At 37.6% G+C, this 17,483-nt stretch overlaps 1 protein-coding gene across 1 annotated transcript in view; it reads right to left on the bottom strand.

Annotated features, from left to right (window-relative positions):
- The window catches only part of SNTB2 (syntrophin beta 2), a 70,815-nt gene that overhangs the window by 14,497 nt on the left and 38,835 nt on the right, over window positions 1–17,483 (bottom strand). Inside the window, exons 3-4 of the mRNA XM_019978504.2 lie at window positions 10,915–11,125; window positions 3,945–4,087 (exon numbers count right to left, since the gene is read on the bottom strand). Coding sequence (XP_019834063.2) covers window positions 3,945–4,087; window positions 10,915–11,125 — 354 coding nt within the window. The remainder of the gene's footprint in view (window positions 1–3,944; window positions 4,088–10,914; window positions 11,126–17,483) is intronic.

Genomic DNA, 17,483 nt, shown 5'->3' with positions numbered 1-17,483 from the left:
TGGAAAAAACATTTTAACAAATCCAAAATCATTTAATTAAATCCAAAATTGAAAACACTCAACAAATGTGGAACAGAAGGGAACTTCCTTACTCAGATGAAGTGTACCTATATAAAAACCCATAGCTAACTTTGGGTTGTTTAGGGCTGAGGGAGAGGAAAATGAAGAGTGAATGCTAGTGGGTAAGGAGTTTCTTTTTGGGGTGATTCAAGTGTCCTAATATTGACTGTGGTAACTGCAGAACTCTGTGAAAATATTAAAAAGCATTAAATTTTAGGGCTTCCTTGGTGGCTCAGTGGTAAAGAATCTGCCTGCCAATGCAGGAGATACAGGCTTGATCCCTAGTCCAGGAAGATCCCACATGCTGCAGAGCAACTAAAGCCATGTGCCACCACTACTGAGCCTGTGTTTTAGAGCTCAGAAGCTGCAGCTAGTAAGTCCATGTGCCGCAACTACAGAAGCCCACGCGCCTAGAGCCCGGGCTCCACATCTAGAGAAGCCATGGCAATGAGAAGCCCCATGCGCCACCTGCTCTTCGCACTGTATTTACTATATTAAGAAATACAGTATATTTACTATAATGAGAAATTAAAACTGATAAATCTTTAAAATATTAATTAATTTTAAAATAAAAATAACAAACCTATTAGGTGCTAATATAATAACATATTTTTATTAAAAATAATATTTTTCAAAATGAATGTGAAAACTGGCACTGTTTTAATTTTTTTCAAATCTCTTTCATATACAGCTTAATAAAAGACAGCTGAATTCTCTTATGTGTATCTGCATTCTGCCACAGTATGTAGCTGAAGTATACCCAGCCTCACACAGGTATGCAGTTGGACAAGGAAGGAGTCTTTTACCAGCTATTTCAGATAATTATGGCTATCTTTCTGTCCACCAAACCAAAAATCAACAAGTAGTTTCTTAAAGGTTAGTTGCAAGGTAGGATCTGAAACCTTATCAATAAAGAAAGTTTTTATTTGTGCTAAGTTGCTCCAGTTGTATCTGACTCTGGGACCCCATGGACTGTAGACCTCCAGGCTCTTTTATCCATGGGATTTTCCAGGCAAGAATACTGGAATGGGTTGTCATGCCCTTCTCCAGGGGATCTTTCCAAGCCAGAGATCGAACCTGCTTCTCCTGCATTTCAGGCAAATTCTTTACCACTGAGCCACCAGGAAATCCTCAATTATCTTGTTACATTAAAAAATCCAATGGTCTCTCTTGCAGTTTGAATAGATTTTTTTACCCTTGCATGATTTTGCAGCATCATGAATTGGTCATTTGGAATTTATTGACCATTGGAATTGGAATTTTCATTGAGTTATGCACATTTCCAAATGTTAAAAGCATTTTATTATATAAAAAAGTCACAGTTGGTAATATTGCCACTGATATCATCACATAAGTCTTTAAGTACTAGGAAGCTGTCAAAATTTATAGTGAGAGACACAAGTTTTCCAGAATTCTAATTTTTTGTTTGAAAGATAGAAATTTTTAATTGTTAACAAATACCATCAGTGTTTTCTTTAAATGACAAATTCATTTTGAATTTTATTTTAGAAAGAATTAAAAGTCTGACAAATAACCCAAGTCTGAGTAGCCATAGTCTGTCAGTTTTTTTTTTTTTTTTAAAGGGAAAGTGGTGTTCCATTAAAAAAAAAAAACAAAAAAACAGCGAGTTCAGCTCACAAAAACCACACATGCTTTTCTTTGCAACAAACCATCACACCTCCATATGCAGCAGAAGTGAACTCTAAGCACTTCCCACATCATCTCACAGATTATCAACAAGATGAATACTCAAGGGCTGAGATTAAATAAAACTAGCAATTTTCTGCCTCAACAAAGGCATTTTGAGGTTAAATTGGCATGTTTTCTCCCTGAAAGGCCATACAGTTCAGTGCCAAGTGCCTTGATTCATGATAAGCAATTTTACCAAACTCAGTGCAAATGTCAACAGTGAGAAAAGCAAACAACATGTTAGTATTACTGTGAAAACAGTTTTGAACTTACAGACCCCCTGAAGAGGGTATCCCCAGAGATCCACAAAAGTATTATTTGAGAACCACCTCCCTGAGCTGATCCCTGTAGAACCAACATGCCAATTACACATTAGCTACCTCAGCAAGAGTTAAACGAGTTTCAAAACTACTCCACATACAATCCAAGTAATACAGAGTGTGAGCAAAGTGTCAGGGTGTATTCCCCCATATTCAGTTTGATTGCTAATCTCAAATCAGACCTTAAAAAATATAAAGTCCAGGAGAATTTTTCCTACAGATTTGATTATGAAATATTTGGCAGAGGGAAACTAATTCAAACCAGCTGCTGGACTCTTGCTGCACAGCAGTTGGTTATAACACACTGTCAAAAGGGCCCCCTTAGTGGGAAGGCCCGATGAGCTCATGCAAAGGCAGTACAGCGGCTTTGGCCCCATAAATCCCATAAGCACACCACCACTCAATTTTCCACATTGTCAAGCAGCCATGCTTTCTCTGGATCTTTTTCTTTTCCAAAGAAGGCATATAGGAAAAGACTACAAAATGCACATCCTGCAAAATCTACAGCACCTGTATCTAATTCTCTACCTGTATCGGGCACTTGGCTTTCACCTCAGGAAATGTGTCAAATGAAATAAGAAGAATAAAATAAAAATCCTCTTCATTTATCACTTTCATGTTTTACTTAATTCCCTGACCATCCCAAAATATCAACTATTAGATCAGCTTTGGTTTCTAAGAATCTGTAAATATGCAAGCCAATGTAAATAGTAACTCATGTTAATTTATATCACCCTAACAGTGTTCTTTGATTTTTGAACTATAATTAATTTATTTATTTATCAGAGACCATGTGCCTTTGCTATTGAATCATCAAGGCCCTTTCTGCAGGACCCTTATATCCTGAAGGAATTAAAGAGGGGACACCTTTTTAACTCTGAGGCTCAATAAATCCTTCATCTCTATTCTGTGATCTAAGGGCTACAGCTCTAAATTACAGAGAAACTTCTGAAAAGCTATGTGAAAATTATATTTTTAAAAAATAATGATATATGTAAGGGAACTTGGCAAATTGAAGGAAATCCTACATAACGTAGAAGTCTTCCTGTAATTTAAGAATTCTTTCCTCACATGAATCTTTGTCTCCTGAAAGCAGGAGCCCCTACACTGCTCCCCGTGGGACGTACTAGAGGACGCCATCATTTAGCCTTTTTGACTGCCAAGTACTTCTTTGTGGGGCTCCTTTTTAATGTGTAGTTTTTGAGCTGTATCAAAACTGGATTCTTTTTTAAGCCCAAATTAACACTGAATGTGAATATGTTTCCTAGTTTCACACTAGATAACTAGTGTCTGGTTATTTCTTAAGACATCTTGGCCTCCAAATCTACACTTCTCCATTCTTTTCCTTACAGCTCCCTACATCTGGCATACTAGAAACATCCTGTTGCTTCAGGTCAAATAAATGTTTACTTGATGGAATCAAATGTACTCTTATACTAGAAAGAGAAGTTGAAGAATATTTTGGCTAAGTTGTGTAGTTTATCCACAGTACCACATTCTGGTTTAAATGATTTCATCATTCGGTCAAAATGCTGCCACAATTTCAGTGGTTTTCTAGTCACAGTCAATAAGGGAAAGAAAACACCAAAACACAATTTATTTATTTTCATGAGTAAGCAAGTCTTGAGAAGAGCAGTTAGGGAGCTGCTTCGACAACTTAAAAAATACACACAAAAATACTAGTGACAGAAACCATATATTCTGAGCTAGGAGCTGCAAAAATGATCAATAGTGTTGTGAAAGACAAGTTTTTGTCTACATCATCTACATCGCTGCTTGAATGCTATTTTAGGCACCTAAAAGATAACAGAAGTCGTTTTAAAATTCCTTAGTAGATTCAGAGTAGGACAGATATTTTGTTGTCTTTAGTCTTACCTTGTGGCAACAAGAGGGTAGCTATGACATGGTGATGCCCAGGCATCCCTGGTCCATGGCATACAGTCATAAAGCAGCAGGTCCTTCTCAGTCACGGCCATGAGGACAGGTCTCCACTGCTGCCTTCCACCATCTAGCTTTGCCTGTTACAGAGGTGAGATCCAGAAAGTAGAGCTAACTATAATAATATGTAACCGTGAAAGTTCCTTCAGTGACCACCTAAGACAGTGGGTCTCCATTCTGCCTCCCCATCCTAACCCATGTGAGACAAAGGAAATGCCCCACAGATTCCTTCCCACTGGCAGGGCCTCTCCACTGGGAGGTGTGAAGTAGATTGTGTGTAGCTGGAGAAAGTGCTCCCTGAGTGAATTACACACATTTTCTGATGATATGACACAGTTTCTTTCCCCTACTCCACAATAACTGCTGCTGCTGCTGCTAAGTCGCTTCAGTCGTGTCCGACTCTGTGCAACCCCATAGACGGCAGCCCACCAGGCTCCCCCGTCCCTGGGATTCTCCTGGCAAGAACATTGGAGTGGGTTGCCATTTCCTTCTCCAATGCATGAAAGTGAAAAGTGAAAGTGAAGTCGCTCAGTCGTGTCAATAACTAATTATCACCAATTCTAATTAAATACATAGCACTCAGTTCAAAATGGTAATGGTTTTAGTATATCTGATGTGGGAGTAACATCTTCTAAGTGCAAGACAGAAACTGTTACCAAGTCCGTATAATCTAAACATCAGTGTTTTTCAAATATTTTTGATCAAGACTTGCAATAAGAAATACATTTTACATTGCAACTCAACACATACATATAAATACTGAATTTTAAAATTTCCTAAAGAACCATAATTCCTATCCTTTGTACAATGCACTCTGATAATTTCTATTTTATCTTTTTAAAATGGCAAAATGACCAACTATGTTCTATTTTGGAAAACACTGATATAAACTACTGTCAAAGAGTTGCCCATTACAGTTCAGGAAGTTTATGCTTCAGTTTCAAATGTACCATTGCATTTAATTGCATAAAGCTCAGTTATCTCTGTGATAGTTTAAAAACAAAGGAAAACAACCACTATTTATATATATTGTCAAGGATCCAAGGCCAAAAAGCAAAAGACTATGTTCAAGTAAAACCCTGGTATCATCAACATGTTTGCCTTCCTAAGATGAGACCTTTGAGCAGGGAGTGCGTAACAACAGTATTTCAACCCTCAACTTTTCAGCTTGCTATCACTGACAGCTTTGAGATAAATTTAAATTGATGAATCACCTTTCTCTCACTTGTCTTCAGATCCACCTTTTATCTTCTCTTCCTTAATGACTTCTGAAGGTAATTTGAACATGTCAGAGCATTTTAAGAATACATCTATAATCTGAAAAGTGGCCTGAGTGGTTCATTTCTGTGCTGTAACATCTACACTGGGCCTCTATTCTTGCTAGAGCTATGACTGGATTCCACGAGCGGGAAATGAATTCCAGCCAGTGAAGCTACCCATGTTCAACCAGGTGCTGAAAGCCCAAAATACATGACCCAACCCTGAGAATTCTAGCAAAATATGGGAGAAATAATTGATTCTTTCCTTAGTGGTGAACCTGAGTTTTCTAAGACTTTATACGTCTAGGGGTAAAGATTGTGATGTCTTTCTAAGCTTTTATACGTCTAGGGGGAAAGACTAAGATTGTGATGTCTGGAGGGAAAGTATCAGCTGTAAAGAGGTTCTCTTGGATTCTTCAATTTTGGGTCACAGATACTCCAAAGGGATTTCTAATTTATATGCACTACTAAGTCTTTGTCTCTGAGATTGTTATGGACAATGTTTCATAGGGAAAATAATATAAAAATCTATCTTCCCAAAGGGATAAAATGATAACCTGATTTTTTAAATTATAGGTTATAAGACAGATTGTGAATGCTAGGTCACAGTATATGCATTTAGAAAATCTGAATTAAATGTATTTCTTCCCAAAGAAGAGAAAGAAAAACTGCCAATGTCAATAGAAACAATATCCAATTTAAAGACAGAGAACTTGTGTTTTCAATAAACAATTTTTAAAAAGTGTTTATTCTTTAGCTCTTTCAAGTCCTTCACTTTTGGAGAATATCTTTTCCCTCTTCTACTTAATCACTGGAGAAAAATGAAACCTCAGTTTCAGTCATTCTGTTTGCCTATCTGCCTTAACTTATAAGGGTACTGTTTGCCTTCACTGGAATCAGAATGCCGCCGGCTATATATAGCACGTGCTTTCAGTTGTGGTATCAGTACAAGCAGCCTTGGGGCTCAACTGCTGAGGTGGCTTTTTTCCCCTGCTATCGAGTTTTTGGCCAGAGAAAAAAAGGATACTAATGTTAGGGTTCTGCTTTGCTTGTGTTTCAACAACCACACAAGTGTACACCTGGCCAAACAATAGTCCTCTCCAAATTTTGTTTTTTAACAACTAGAGTTGAATAGCACTAAAGATGAAAAAATTAATCATAGTTATTATTCATTCCCTAAATCTCTTCATCCTACAAATCTTTTTAAGAGGTGATATATTTCTGTTCTTTTTTTTTTTTTTTTTTTTCTGTTCTTTATGCATTTTAGTATTACGATAGAAAATATAGAGCAAAAAATAAACTGTGCCATTAATTCTGATTTAGTGTATATGTTTCTAATTTGAATCTTTACACATTTTGAGAATAATGAGGGACAAAGTACAAACTGTGAAAACAAAGCTTTCTTTGGCTATCTTGGTTTTCCCATCAATACTCAAATGCCTAAAATACTTATTTTGTAGATAATATATGTCTCCACACTTGGTAGGCTTAAAGAAAATTACCTCTTAAGAATATATAGTTCTTAAAAAAAAAGAATATATAGTTCTTAAGAATATAAGAGGTATAGTTAGAATATAAGAATATAAAAGTAATAGTTATCAGTCACATAAAAATCAGCATCAATAAAGAGATAAGTCCCTTGCACAGAAATTATTTATTAGTTATCAAACATCTATAGCCTAGGTTTTCCCTATTTTAGGCAAACTCAATTTATGATAATGTGAAATAACAAACAGATAAAGAAAGATCATTTAAAGTTAAATAAATAATCCTTCCTTAAGTTATCTGCCCCAAATGCCTATCTTTTCTAGGTACAACTAAAACAGTTTCATTTATGTGTATGCTTTTCAGGAAATATATCTATTGCTAAAAGAAATGCTTACCTATTTTAAAAAGATTACATGATCTGAAAACAGACTGGCCATTTTCATACTCATAGAATTAAATAATATTACAATTAAAGAAGGCTTTGGCATTTACCTAGTTCAACTTTATCAAATATGTAAGTTCATTATAAAATTCCTCTGAGAAACAATATCCAATCTTGCTTGAACACCTTATTCTAAGTGTATTTGATTTGGGTGACCGAAACAACTACTTGGAAAAAGTAAAAATCACTAACAGTTTAAAAACAGCACTTTGGATTAGTTCTGTAGTACCATTTTTTAAAGAACTTGAAACTATTCAACTTAGTATTATTTCCCAACCCTGAGCTTGTGTTCCTGGATAGTGTTTAATGACTTGTCTACTTGCTTTTTGCATGTATATATGTAGACAAAGGAAAAAATTACTGAATATCTACTATATACAAAGCATTAGGCTAAGTTCTCTGGGGCAAAAGATTTGAGAGAAGTGTGCTCCTGTCTTTGAAAAGCTCACAACTGAGTGGAGGAAACACACACATAAAATATAGTCTATCAAGGGCAGACTGTGATGAATTTATGGCTTTATTTTTTTCTCCTTTCTTCTGGTATGTATGTAGCATAAACCAAATTAACTCCACTTTAAAGGTCTGGCAACTCTCATATATTGCTGGTGGGAATTTAAATTAGTTCAATCTTAATGGAAGGCAATTTGACAATATCTATCAAAATTATTGATACAAAGTGTTAGTCCTAGTGTTTGTGGTTGTGTGTGTTAGTCGCTTGGTCCTGTCCGATTCTTGGCGACCCACATGGACTGCAGCCTGCCAGGCTCCTCTGCCCATGGAATTCTCCAAGCAAGAATACTGGAGTGGGTTGCCATTTCCTTCTCCAGGGGATCTTCCCAACCCAGGGATTGAACCTGGGTCTCCTGCATTGCAGGCAGATTTATTACCATCTGAGCCACCAGGGAAGCCCACTGATACAAATGCCTGTATCTTTTGTGGTAGTTTAAAAAGATGTCCACACATTCTTTACCATTCTTCCCTTTAAGAGCTGGAGCCCTGGGGTGTAGACTGGACTTAGTAATAACTCACTTCTAATGAAAAGAAGAGAGAAGAAGAGCCTAGGTCATAGCCACATAGGTATTGTAGTGTCCATCTTGTTCTCTCTCTCAGATCACTTGCTCTGAGGGAAACCCACAGCTGTATCTTGAGGACACTCAGGCAATTTTGTGGAAAGGCCTACATGGCAAGGAGCTGAAGACTTCTGCCTATAAGCAGCAAGAAACTGAGACTTCCTGTCAACAGTGATATAGATGAATCATGTTGGAGGTGCACCTGCCAACCCATCAAGCCCTCAGATGACTGCCGCCCTGGCTGACAGCCTGACTGCAACTTCCTGAAGGGTCCTGGGCCAGGACCACCCAGCTAAATGGCTACCAGATTCGCAATCCTTAGAAACTGTGGGACATAAGCGTTATTCCAAAAACACTAAGTCTTGGGGGTAATTTGCCTTATAGAGATAGGTTATTAATAAACCCTTTGAAACAGCACTTCTGAGATGTATCCTAATGTTAATGCTAAGTCGCTTGCTCAGTTGTGTCCGACTCTTTGCGACTCCGTGGACTATAGCCCACCAGGCTCCTCTGTCCATGGGATTCTCCAGGCAAGAATACTGGAGTGGGTTGCCATTTCCTTCTCCAAGGGATCTTCCCAAGCCAGGGATCAAACCCAGGTCTCTCGCATTGCAGGCAGACGTTTTAACCTCTAAGCCAGCAGGGAAGCCTGCTGATATACACATATTCAGTTCTATGAACTCTAATAATCAAAGCTCAGGAAATGATGCTAAAATTTTGGATAAATCCTTTTCTAACCAAAGTTTTACAACTTACTACCAGAAACTAAAGAACCAAAACATTCAGATAATGTGTGTTCTCTTGTTATCTGCTCTATCTGGATTCTGGAACCAAAGAGTTTGGACAGCACATGTGTGAAAGGACAAACCACAAGGTTATTCATTATAGCAAGGTTATTCATTCTTTGTAAGGGCACAAGATTATGACGACAACACTGGAGGAAATGCTTACTTAACTACAGCCACACAATGAAAAACTATAAAGTTGTAAAAAAGAATGCTCCATATATTTTGATATAAAAAGATCTCCAGGATATATTGTTTCATGAAAAAAATCAGCAAAGTATTGATATAGTGTGCATAATATGCTTTCTTCTTTTATTAAAGAGAAAAAGAACATATTTCATATTTGCTTTTACCTGCATAAGAAACTCTCAAAAGAGTCACTATAAAGGAATCAAAGTGATTATCTTTCTGGGGGCTGAGGGGTGGGAATTAGGTGGATGGGGAAGCAGAAGGAGGGTAAGACTTCACCTATTAACTTCTCATTTTAATCTTGGAACCTTGTGAAAGTATTTTTTTAAAGCATGAAGATTTCTAACATTGCCAAAAGCACAGAACAACTACCACCCCATTGAGTTTTTCAACCAGCATATAAAAACATAGAAACCATGATAAAATACTAAAACTTTCAAAGTCATTAAGTACTTATACCATGATTTTCATTAGTCTCTTCTGCTTATTCTAGTCATGCCTCCTAAAAATCATCACAGTACAAATTCTGTGTTCTAATTTATTAGAATCATTATTTGAAGTGTTCATAAAATTTCATGGCTGAAAATAAATAGATCAGTGGAATCCAAAACTGATTCACCACACTATCACCTGGGGGAGTGAATGAGATTGCCAGGCCCTACCATCAGTCTACCAAATGGGGACTCCTGAGGGGGACCATGGGGAGCCAGACCCTGAAACTGTACTTAAAACAAAACAAAACAACAACACAAAGGAACTGGGCTGATACTGATGCAATCCCTGCCCCACTGGCACACATGAAGGAACTAGGGTGCAAAGATATAAAGGAACTTTTAAAAAGAAAACCAATGAAAAACAGACTTAGCCCCTGAACACTCATCTCTGACTCCCTAACCCTGTTTGTTTTCAGCTCCCTCTGGCTCAGCTGACGGTGAAGGCCCCGAAAGAAAAAGGATGTGTTGTAACATCATGTACAACTTTTAGTCTCCCTTTTGTCAAACTTTGGATCTAAACTAACTAGGGTTATGTTCTTCCTTTCCTTTCACCCAACCTCTATTTAAGTTTTCTGGTTTCTTTCCATTTGTCAGTTGTAGAAGACTACTATACATGTGTTTAATAGCTTGTAAAATATTTTGTATATTTTAAACTTTTCCCAGATCAGGGTAGTAAGCCTGTTGTCTCTGAAACTCTGTCAATAGACTAGAGCAAGAATTGGGGAACTATGGCCCGTGGGCCAAATACAGCCCACTTTCTGTTTCTGTAAATAAAGTTTTATTAAAGCACAGCCACATCTATTCATGTTCATGTTGTCTATGACTGTTTTGCTGCTATCATGGCTGAGTTAAGTAGTGGTGGCACTAATAGCCCTTTGCAAAATAAGTTTGCTGATTCCATTCTAAAAGCATGAAAATTATCTCCCGTCATTAAGGACAGAAATGATAAAAATCTCTTCATGGTTATGTTATGATGATGACTATCATGACAGTCAATTCTTCTGGTGGAAGTGATAATTAGCAATAAATAGCTAAAGACTAGGGGAGGAGAAACAAAAGATCTACAAGTTAGACACTGGAGACCTGACTGTGTGATAAATATTCCAGACATACGAAATGGGGGAACCATCCTGGCTCTGAACGGTGACCCGGTGAGACCTTGCCCTGCCTCCCAGCCTACCTGTTCTGCCAGCCAGGCAATGTGCTTAACCTCCTTGCTGCCTCCCGCTGTACTGGTTGCACCAAGCATGGCATTGAGTTCAGCCAACACCTGTGGGAGGAGAGCCATTATGTTGGTGTGGATAGCTACGAACCAGGAGTGTGCTGTGGCTGTATCCTTGCAACGGAGGATCAATGTGTTCCTGCTATCAGGAGAATGGAGCTCTATCAATCTGTGTGGAAAAAGAAAAAAGAAAATGAGCTAGATCAGAAGCCATCAAAACTGCCACGGTTTAACATATATAACTGAAAATCAACTTTAATTTTACATTCCAGAATATAAATGCTTTTTCTTAATTCCTTAGAGTCCAATTCCAGAGAAATCCACATGTGGAAAGATCATCACCAGAAAGACTAACTGCTGGGTCTGCTGTTTCAGTATTCATGAAATGACCTGAAATGAGAGAACCTAGTGTAGAATCGGTACTAAGAACACTTCACTCCGCCTTCATTTCCAAGTCAAAGAAATGGAGAGCCTGCTTGTTGAATCTCATAGGCACACTGTAATGAAATAATTTTTTTTTAAATACTTAGAAAATTCTGGTATATAGTATTGCTAGGTAAGTAAAACTTATTGCCAAAAATTGAACTGAAATTTCCACTGTGTGAAATAAAATCGCTGAAGAATATGCCTCTCTTTGAAAATTTGGAATTGTTTTCTAGGGTCTGGGTAATGTCATATGATTAAATCATCCTCCAAGTAGTGGAGGAAAAATAGTTAAGAAATCTTCAATTCTATGACTATTATTTATTAATGCTCAACTAAGAACAATGTCTACTTCAAAAGTAACTTTTAGGACTTATTTAAATTTTTTTAAAGGTACACGCAACCAATTCCTTATAAAGCAATTTGCTGGGTACTATCTTGTGTTTTGATCAAAGCTTTTGCCAAGATGAATTTTAAAAATCAATCAATAAATGACTAACATATGTTCACTGCTGTGCTCTAACAGTGAACATATATATCTTTTAAAAGGGAAAAAATTAAAAGCTCTTAGTATTTTTCATGGTAGGCTGAAAACTGACAGACTGCCACTGACCAAGGAGAGAACTTTTTATTCTTTCATCTTTCTGAAGGCAGTTTTTGCTTCCCTGCAGCCCTGTCACGAGGTCCCTCACTGCCTGACCAACATGACTGGTTTACAGGTACAACAGCATGTCTGCTTGGAAGCCTGCATCCCCTCTCTCTGCTCATATTTAGAAATTCCTTTATAATTCCATTTTAACTTGCCATACTTAATGTGGCAAACATTCATTCTCATTTGAGCTCTGGTCAGCCATCCTTTCTTAAATAAACATTTAATGAAAACCTACTGTTTTCTAGATTCTATGCTAGACACTGTATTAGAGATACAATAGTGAAAAAAATAGAGAAAAACTAGTCTCTCCTCTTACTGGGCCTATCATCTAATGGGGAAGGCAGAAAGTTTATATTTAACTAATATACAAGTTATAAAAACTACTTCTATAAAGAACTGTGATGACTACCACAAAATTCGTGGCTCAAAAAGGTACTCCTGAGATGTTAGCAGCAAAGCAGGACTGCAATGGGGGCCTCTTTACCACTGGGGCACACTTACCGAGCTGGTATACAGCTTATAAACATATCTATCCATGCTACCTACCTACTTATCCACCGACACGCCCTCCCACTAGACTTACCCTGCTAGCTACCTGAAGGTCTACCCACCAGTCTATCCATGTTTTATATGCCTTCACAGTTTTACAGCAATAGTTCTAGAAAATAGTCAAAACATAAAATAAGATCTGTGACCAGCTGAAACACTTCACAAAGCCCATACCTGAAGCATCTTTAAATAGCAAGTCACAAGCTATTTTGCTTCTGTTTTAGTTATAGTTTTGGTGAGTTTATTTGATTTCCTATCCTATAGCTAAATACAGCAAGAAATAGCTTGAGATAAAAACTTTGGGGGTTTTGAATAGCAGGTTAAATCTGGATGTTAATTGGTAAGCAACGTGGAATCACTGAGGATTCTGAACAAGGGGACAATATGATCAAGACAATGAATTAAAAAATTAACTTTATGAGATATCTGTACACCTAGGTTCAGAGGAGCATCATTCACAATCCAAAAGGTGGCAACAACCCAAATGTCCATCAATGGGATGGATAAACAAAACGGGATACACACACACACACACAACATTCAGCTTTAAAAAGGAAAGAAACTCTGTCACATGCTATAATGAGTGAAACTTGAGAGGATTATTCTAAATGAAACAAACCTATCCCAAAAGGGCAAATATTCTATGAGTCCACTTATATGAGGTACCTAGAGCAGTCAAAGTCACAGAAACAAAAACTAGGATGGTAGTGGCTAGGGGATGGGAGGAGAGGGAAACGGAGAGCTGTTGAATGGGTACGATTTTTATTGTGCAAGAGGAAAAAGTTTTGAAGATTGGTATTATAGTAATATGAATATAATTAATACCATTGAACTATACATTTAAAAATAGTTAAGATGGTAAATTTTATGTTGTGTGTGTGTGTGTGTGTGCTCAGTTGCTCAGTCATGTCTGAATCTTTGCAACCCCATAGACTATAGCCCACCAGGCTCCTCTGTCCATGGGATTTCCCAGGCAAGAATACAGGAATGAACTGCCATTTGCTCCTCCAGAAAAAGAGTTATGATGGTAAATCTTATGTTATGTGTATTTTATCACAATTAAAAATAATAAGCTAAAAAGTAATTTGATGGTGGGATGTAAGATGGATTACAATAGAGAAATGGCCTAGGGAGATTTAATTGGACCCAAAAAGGATGAGACTACCTGCTGAGTCACCAGCAGGACACACACTCCTAGGCAGGAGGAACTCCTCCATCCAAAAAGCCCAGAAAAAGTAGAGAGAAGGAAAGAGATTCCTGACAAATAGCTTAATATTCACATTGACCTTTATTTAGTTTTCTACATTATTTTATGTTTTTTTCTTTTTAATGTTATTTTTCACTCTATCAATTGTTGCTGTCATGGTCCTTAACATAAATATTGATATTTGTTGGCTAAAAAATGATTATATTCTCTAAAGAAAACAATTATACACTTGTTATGGGAAGATTTAAAATAGTACATTACCCCCACTCCCTGGCTCTGAACTCCTGGCAACTGTTGATCTGTTTCCAAGGAATCCTGTAGTATGTAACTTTCTCATTTAGCAATATGCATTTAAGGTTCTCCATGTCTTTTGTGGCTTGAGAGCTTATTTCTTTTTATGGCTGAATAATATTCCACTGTCTGGAGGAACCATAGTTTGTTTATCCATTCACCTATGGAAGGTCCTTTCGGTTGTTTTCGAATTTTGGCAATTATGATGAAAGCATTCATGTGTAGGTTTCTGTGTGGACCTAAGTTTTTGACTCCTTTGGGTAAATACTAAGGAGCACAACTGTGGGGTCACATGGTAAGACTACTGTGTTTAGCTTTGTAAGAAACTGCCAAACTGTCTTCCAAAGTAGCCGCTTCATCCTGCATTCCCCTCACTGATGAATAAGCCTTCCTGGTGGTGTACATCTTTACCAGCATGTGGTACTGTTCGCTGGATTCTGGCCATTCTAGTACATGTACAGTGACATCTTAATGTTTTAATTCACAATTCCTTAATAGAATATGATTTTAACACTTTTCATTTCCCCATTTGTCATTTCTATTTCTCCTTTGGTGAAATGTCTGTTGCCCATTTTAAAACTGGGTTGTTTTCCTATTACTGAGTTTTAGAATTCTTTGTATATTTCAGATGTCAGTCCTTTATTTCATATGTATTTTACAAAGATTTTTCTCCCAGTCCTCAGCTTATCTCTTTGTTCTCTTAACAGTGTGTGATGGTTAATTTTATGTGTCAACTTGACTGGGCTAAGATATGTCCAGGTAGCTGGTAAAACATTATTTCTAGGTGTGTCTGTGAGGGTGTTTCTGCAACAGATTAGCATCATCAGTAGAATGAGTAAAGGAGATGGTCCTCGCCAGTGCGGCTGGGCATCATCCAATTCACCGAGGGCATAAATAGAATAAAAAAAGCAGAGGAGAGGCAAATTAGCTCTCTTCTTAAGTTGGGACATTCACCTTCTCCAGCCCTCAAACACTGGTGCTCCTGGTTCTTGGGACTTTGAACTTGGGGTGAATTTTAAGACTGGCTTTTCTGTTTCTCCAGCTTGCAGACCATGGGACTTCGTCTCCACAACTACATGAGTTAATTCCTATAATGAGTAAATAAACCTATCTATCCATCCTCTTGTTTGTTTCTCTGGAGAACCCTAGTACACAGTGTCTGTTACACAGCAGAAGCTTTCATTGTTAATAAAGTTCAACTTGTAAAGTTTTCTTTAATGTACTGTGCTTTTGGTATTTTATCTAAGGAGTCATTTACAAATTTAAAGGGAATTTTAAAAAAGCATAATCTTATAAGCTCAGGGAGAAGATGAGAGGAGCGACTACAACAAAATTTTGGAAGCTGGCAAGCAGACAGAGTAGTTAATGATTTAGCAAACCTAAGAAAAGTAGGGGAGAGTCAAATCCGAGCCAGTCCATGTTGCAGAATCCTGAAGAGGCCGAAGAATTGGAGGCACCAGTTACCTCTGGAAGTGGGAGTAAAGCACGCAGCTAAAATAGAGAGGCCAGCTGACCGGTTCAGCATTCCCCACACCCAGCAGCTAGTGACTGCCCCACCCTCAGTCCAGCAGAAGCCTGACCTCCACCCTCATCCCACCAAACTGAATGCAAGAGCCAGGGATGTCCTTAGTTTACACTCTCTACTGGGCTGACCATTTTCTACAGCGGCTGTTCATTTCTACCTGGTTGCTTTGGTACTGTAACCAGCTTAACATCCTTAATCACATGCTAAAAGTTCAGTCACAAAACCATGACGAAAAATTTCTTTCACTCCTTCTACTGACCTACTTAACACTAAAGGCAGGAATCAGCTCATCCTTCTCTGGGCACAAAACATTCACCTTCTGAAAAAGCCTTCAGACCTCATACAGTTCCTGGGAAAGTCTCAGATACAGGTCCTTGGCCATAGTTAAAACTCTGAAAATCCTGATGTTAAAGTTCCTACTTATTAATAAGTGAAAGAAAGGAAAATAAGTCTGTTATAAAATAACCTGATTAAGCAGAAGATCATGGAACCACTAGGCTAAAAAAGGGGAAAACAGGAAGTAAAACAGTTCCCTAGGACAGAATCACAAACTTTTCATCCAAAGAGAGAATCTGTAGTGTTTCTTAAAATGTGATTGTAAAATAGGAAATTAAATTAGAAGAAACAGAACATAAACTCCACAAGAGGACTTATGATTCTAGGATCCAGAAGTCTGCCTTTGAAGAAGCAGCCCCTGGAGCCGATAAAGGGAACAAAGTGTTTCCTAATGTTGACTGCTGTTTTAAAAGACAAATTCAGATGAAAACTACTTAGAGTTTGGAGGCAGTCTGCCAGTCATTGTTTGGGCCCACAGGAGAGAGGAGGAGACAGCTACAGTGTGAAGAGGTCTGGCCTCCAGTCAAACCACTGAGGATTTCCTGAGAAAAGCAATTACATTCTGACCAGATGAATCAGATCATGGTTAGGTTCACAGAAGCATAAGATTCTTTAAGTCTAGCCTGCTTATTCTGTTCAGAAAAGTCTTTGTCATAAAGTATGAGTTCAATTTATAATAATGTTCAATTAATAATGTTGTTTTGTATGTCATAAAGCCAAAATTTACCATTTACATGGAAAACAGCCAAAGCGAAGATGACCCAGACCTTGAGAACCTCAACGATAACAGAGTTACATTTCCGAAAAGCAGCTTTAAGAACACTGTGTTCTCGATAAACTCTGCACTGCCCATAATGCTATTTGCTAAGGAACAGGCTCATGTTCTCTCCCTGGAGTCTGTCATTATTTATTTAGCTTTCAGTTTCCACAATGAACTGCTTATAACAATCAGAAGCATCTAGTGAGGTCTTGAAAGAGGAGAGGTGGAAAAAGTAAATTTCTTCCCCCTCCTCACTTACACATTCTGATAGTCAGCACTTTTTTCCAGCTCTAGATAGTCAAACTAAATCAATGTAGTGAAACAGAGGGAAAAAAAAGGCTGCTTTCCTCTCCTGTCAAAGAAGTCTTTACATAAACACAAAGGATGAACCACAAAGAGATTCCACTATATACTCATCAGAACACTAAAAAGACTGACACTCTCAGTGTTGGTATGGATGTAGCTGGTAGGAATGTAAGACGGCACAACCACTTTGGAAAAAAGTCTCACAGGTTTTTTAAAAAAATAAACATACACCTATCCTTTGAGTCAGCAGTTTCACTCCTAAGAACTTACCCACAAGAACTAAAAATGTATGCCCACAAGAATTATAACCATCAATAGGAAAATTGATAAAGAAACTGTGGTATATCCATAAAATATGCTACTACTTAGCAATAAAGAGAAAGAACTATTGTTACACATAACAGGAAGGATGAAGCTCAAGAATCTTACACTGGAAACCAACACAACACTGTAAAGCAATCTTACTTCAATTAAAAAA

This window comes from Bos indicus, chromosome 18, assembly GCF_029378745.1.
Source record: "Bos indicus isolate NIAB-ARS_2022 breed Sahiwal x Tharparkar chromosome 18, NIAB-ARS_B.indTharparkar_mat_pri_1.0, whole genome shotgun sequence".
NCBI classification, from domain to species: domain Eukaryota; kingdom Metazoa; phylum Chordata; class Mammalia; order Artiodactyla; family Bovidae; genus Bos; species Bos indicus.
This window is presented reverse-complemented; position numbering and strand designations above follow the sequence as displayed.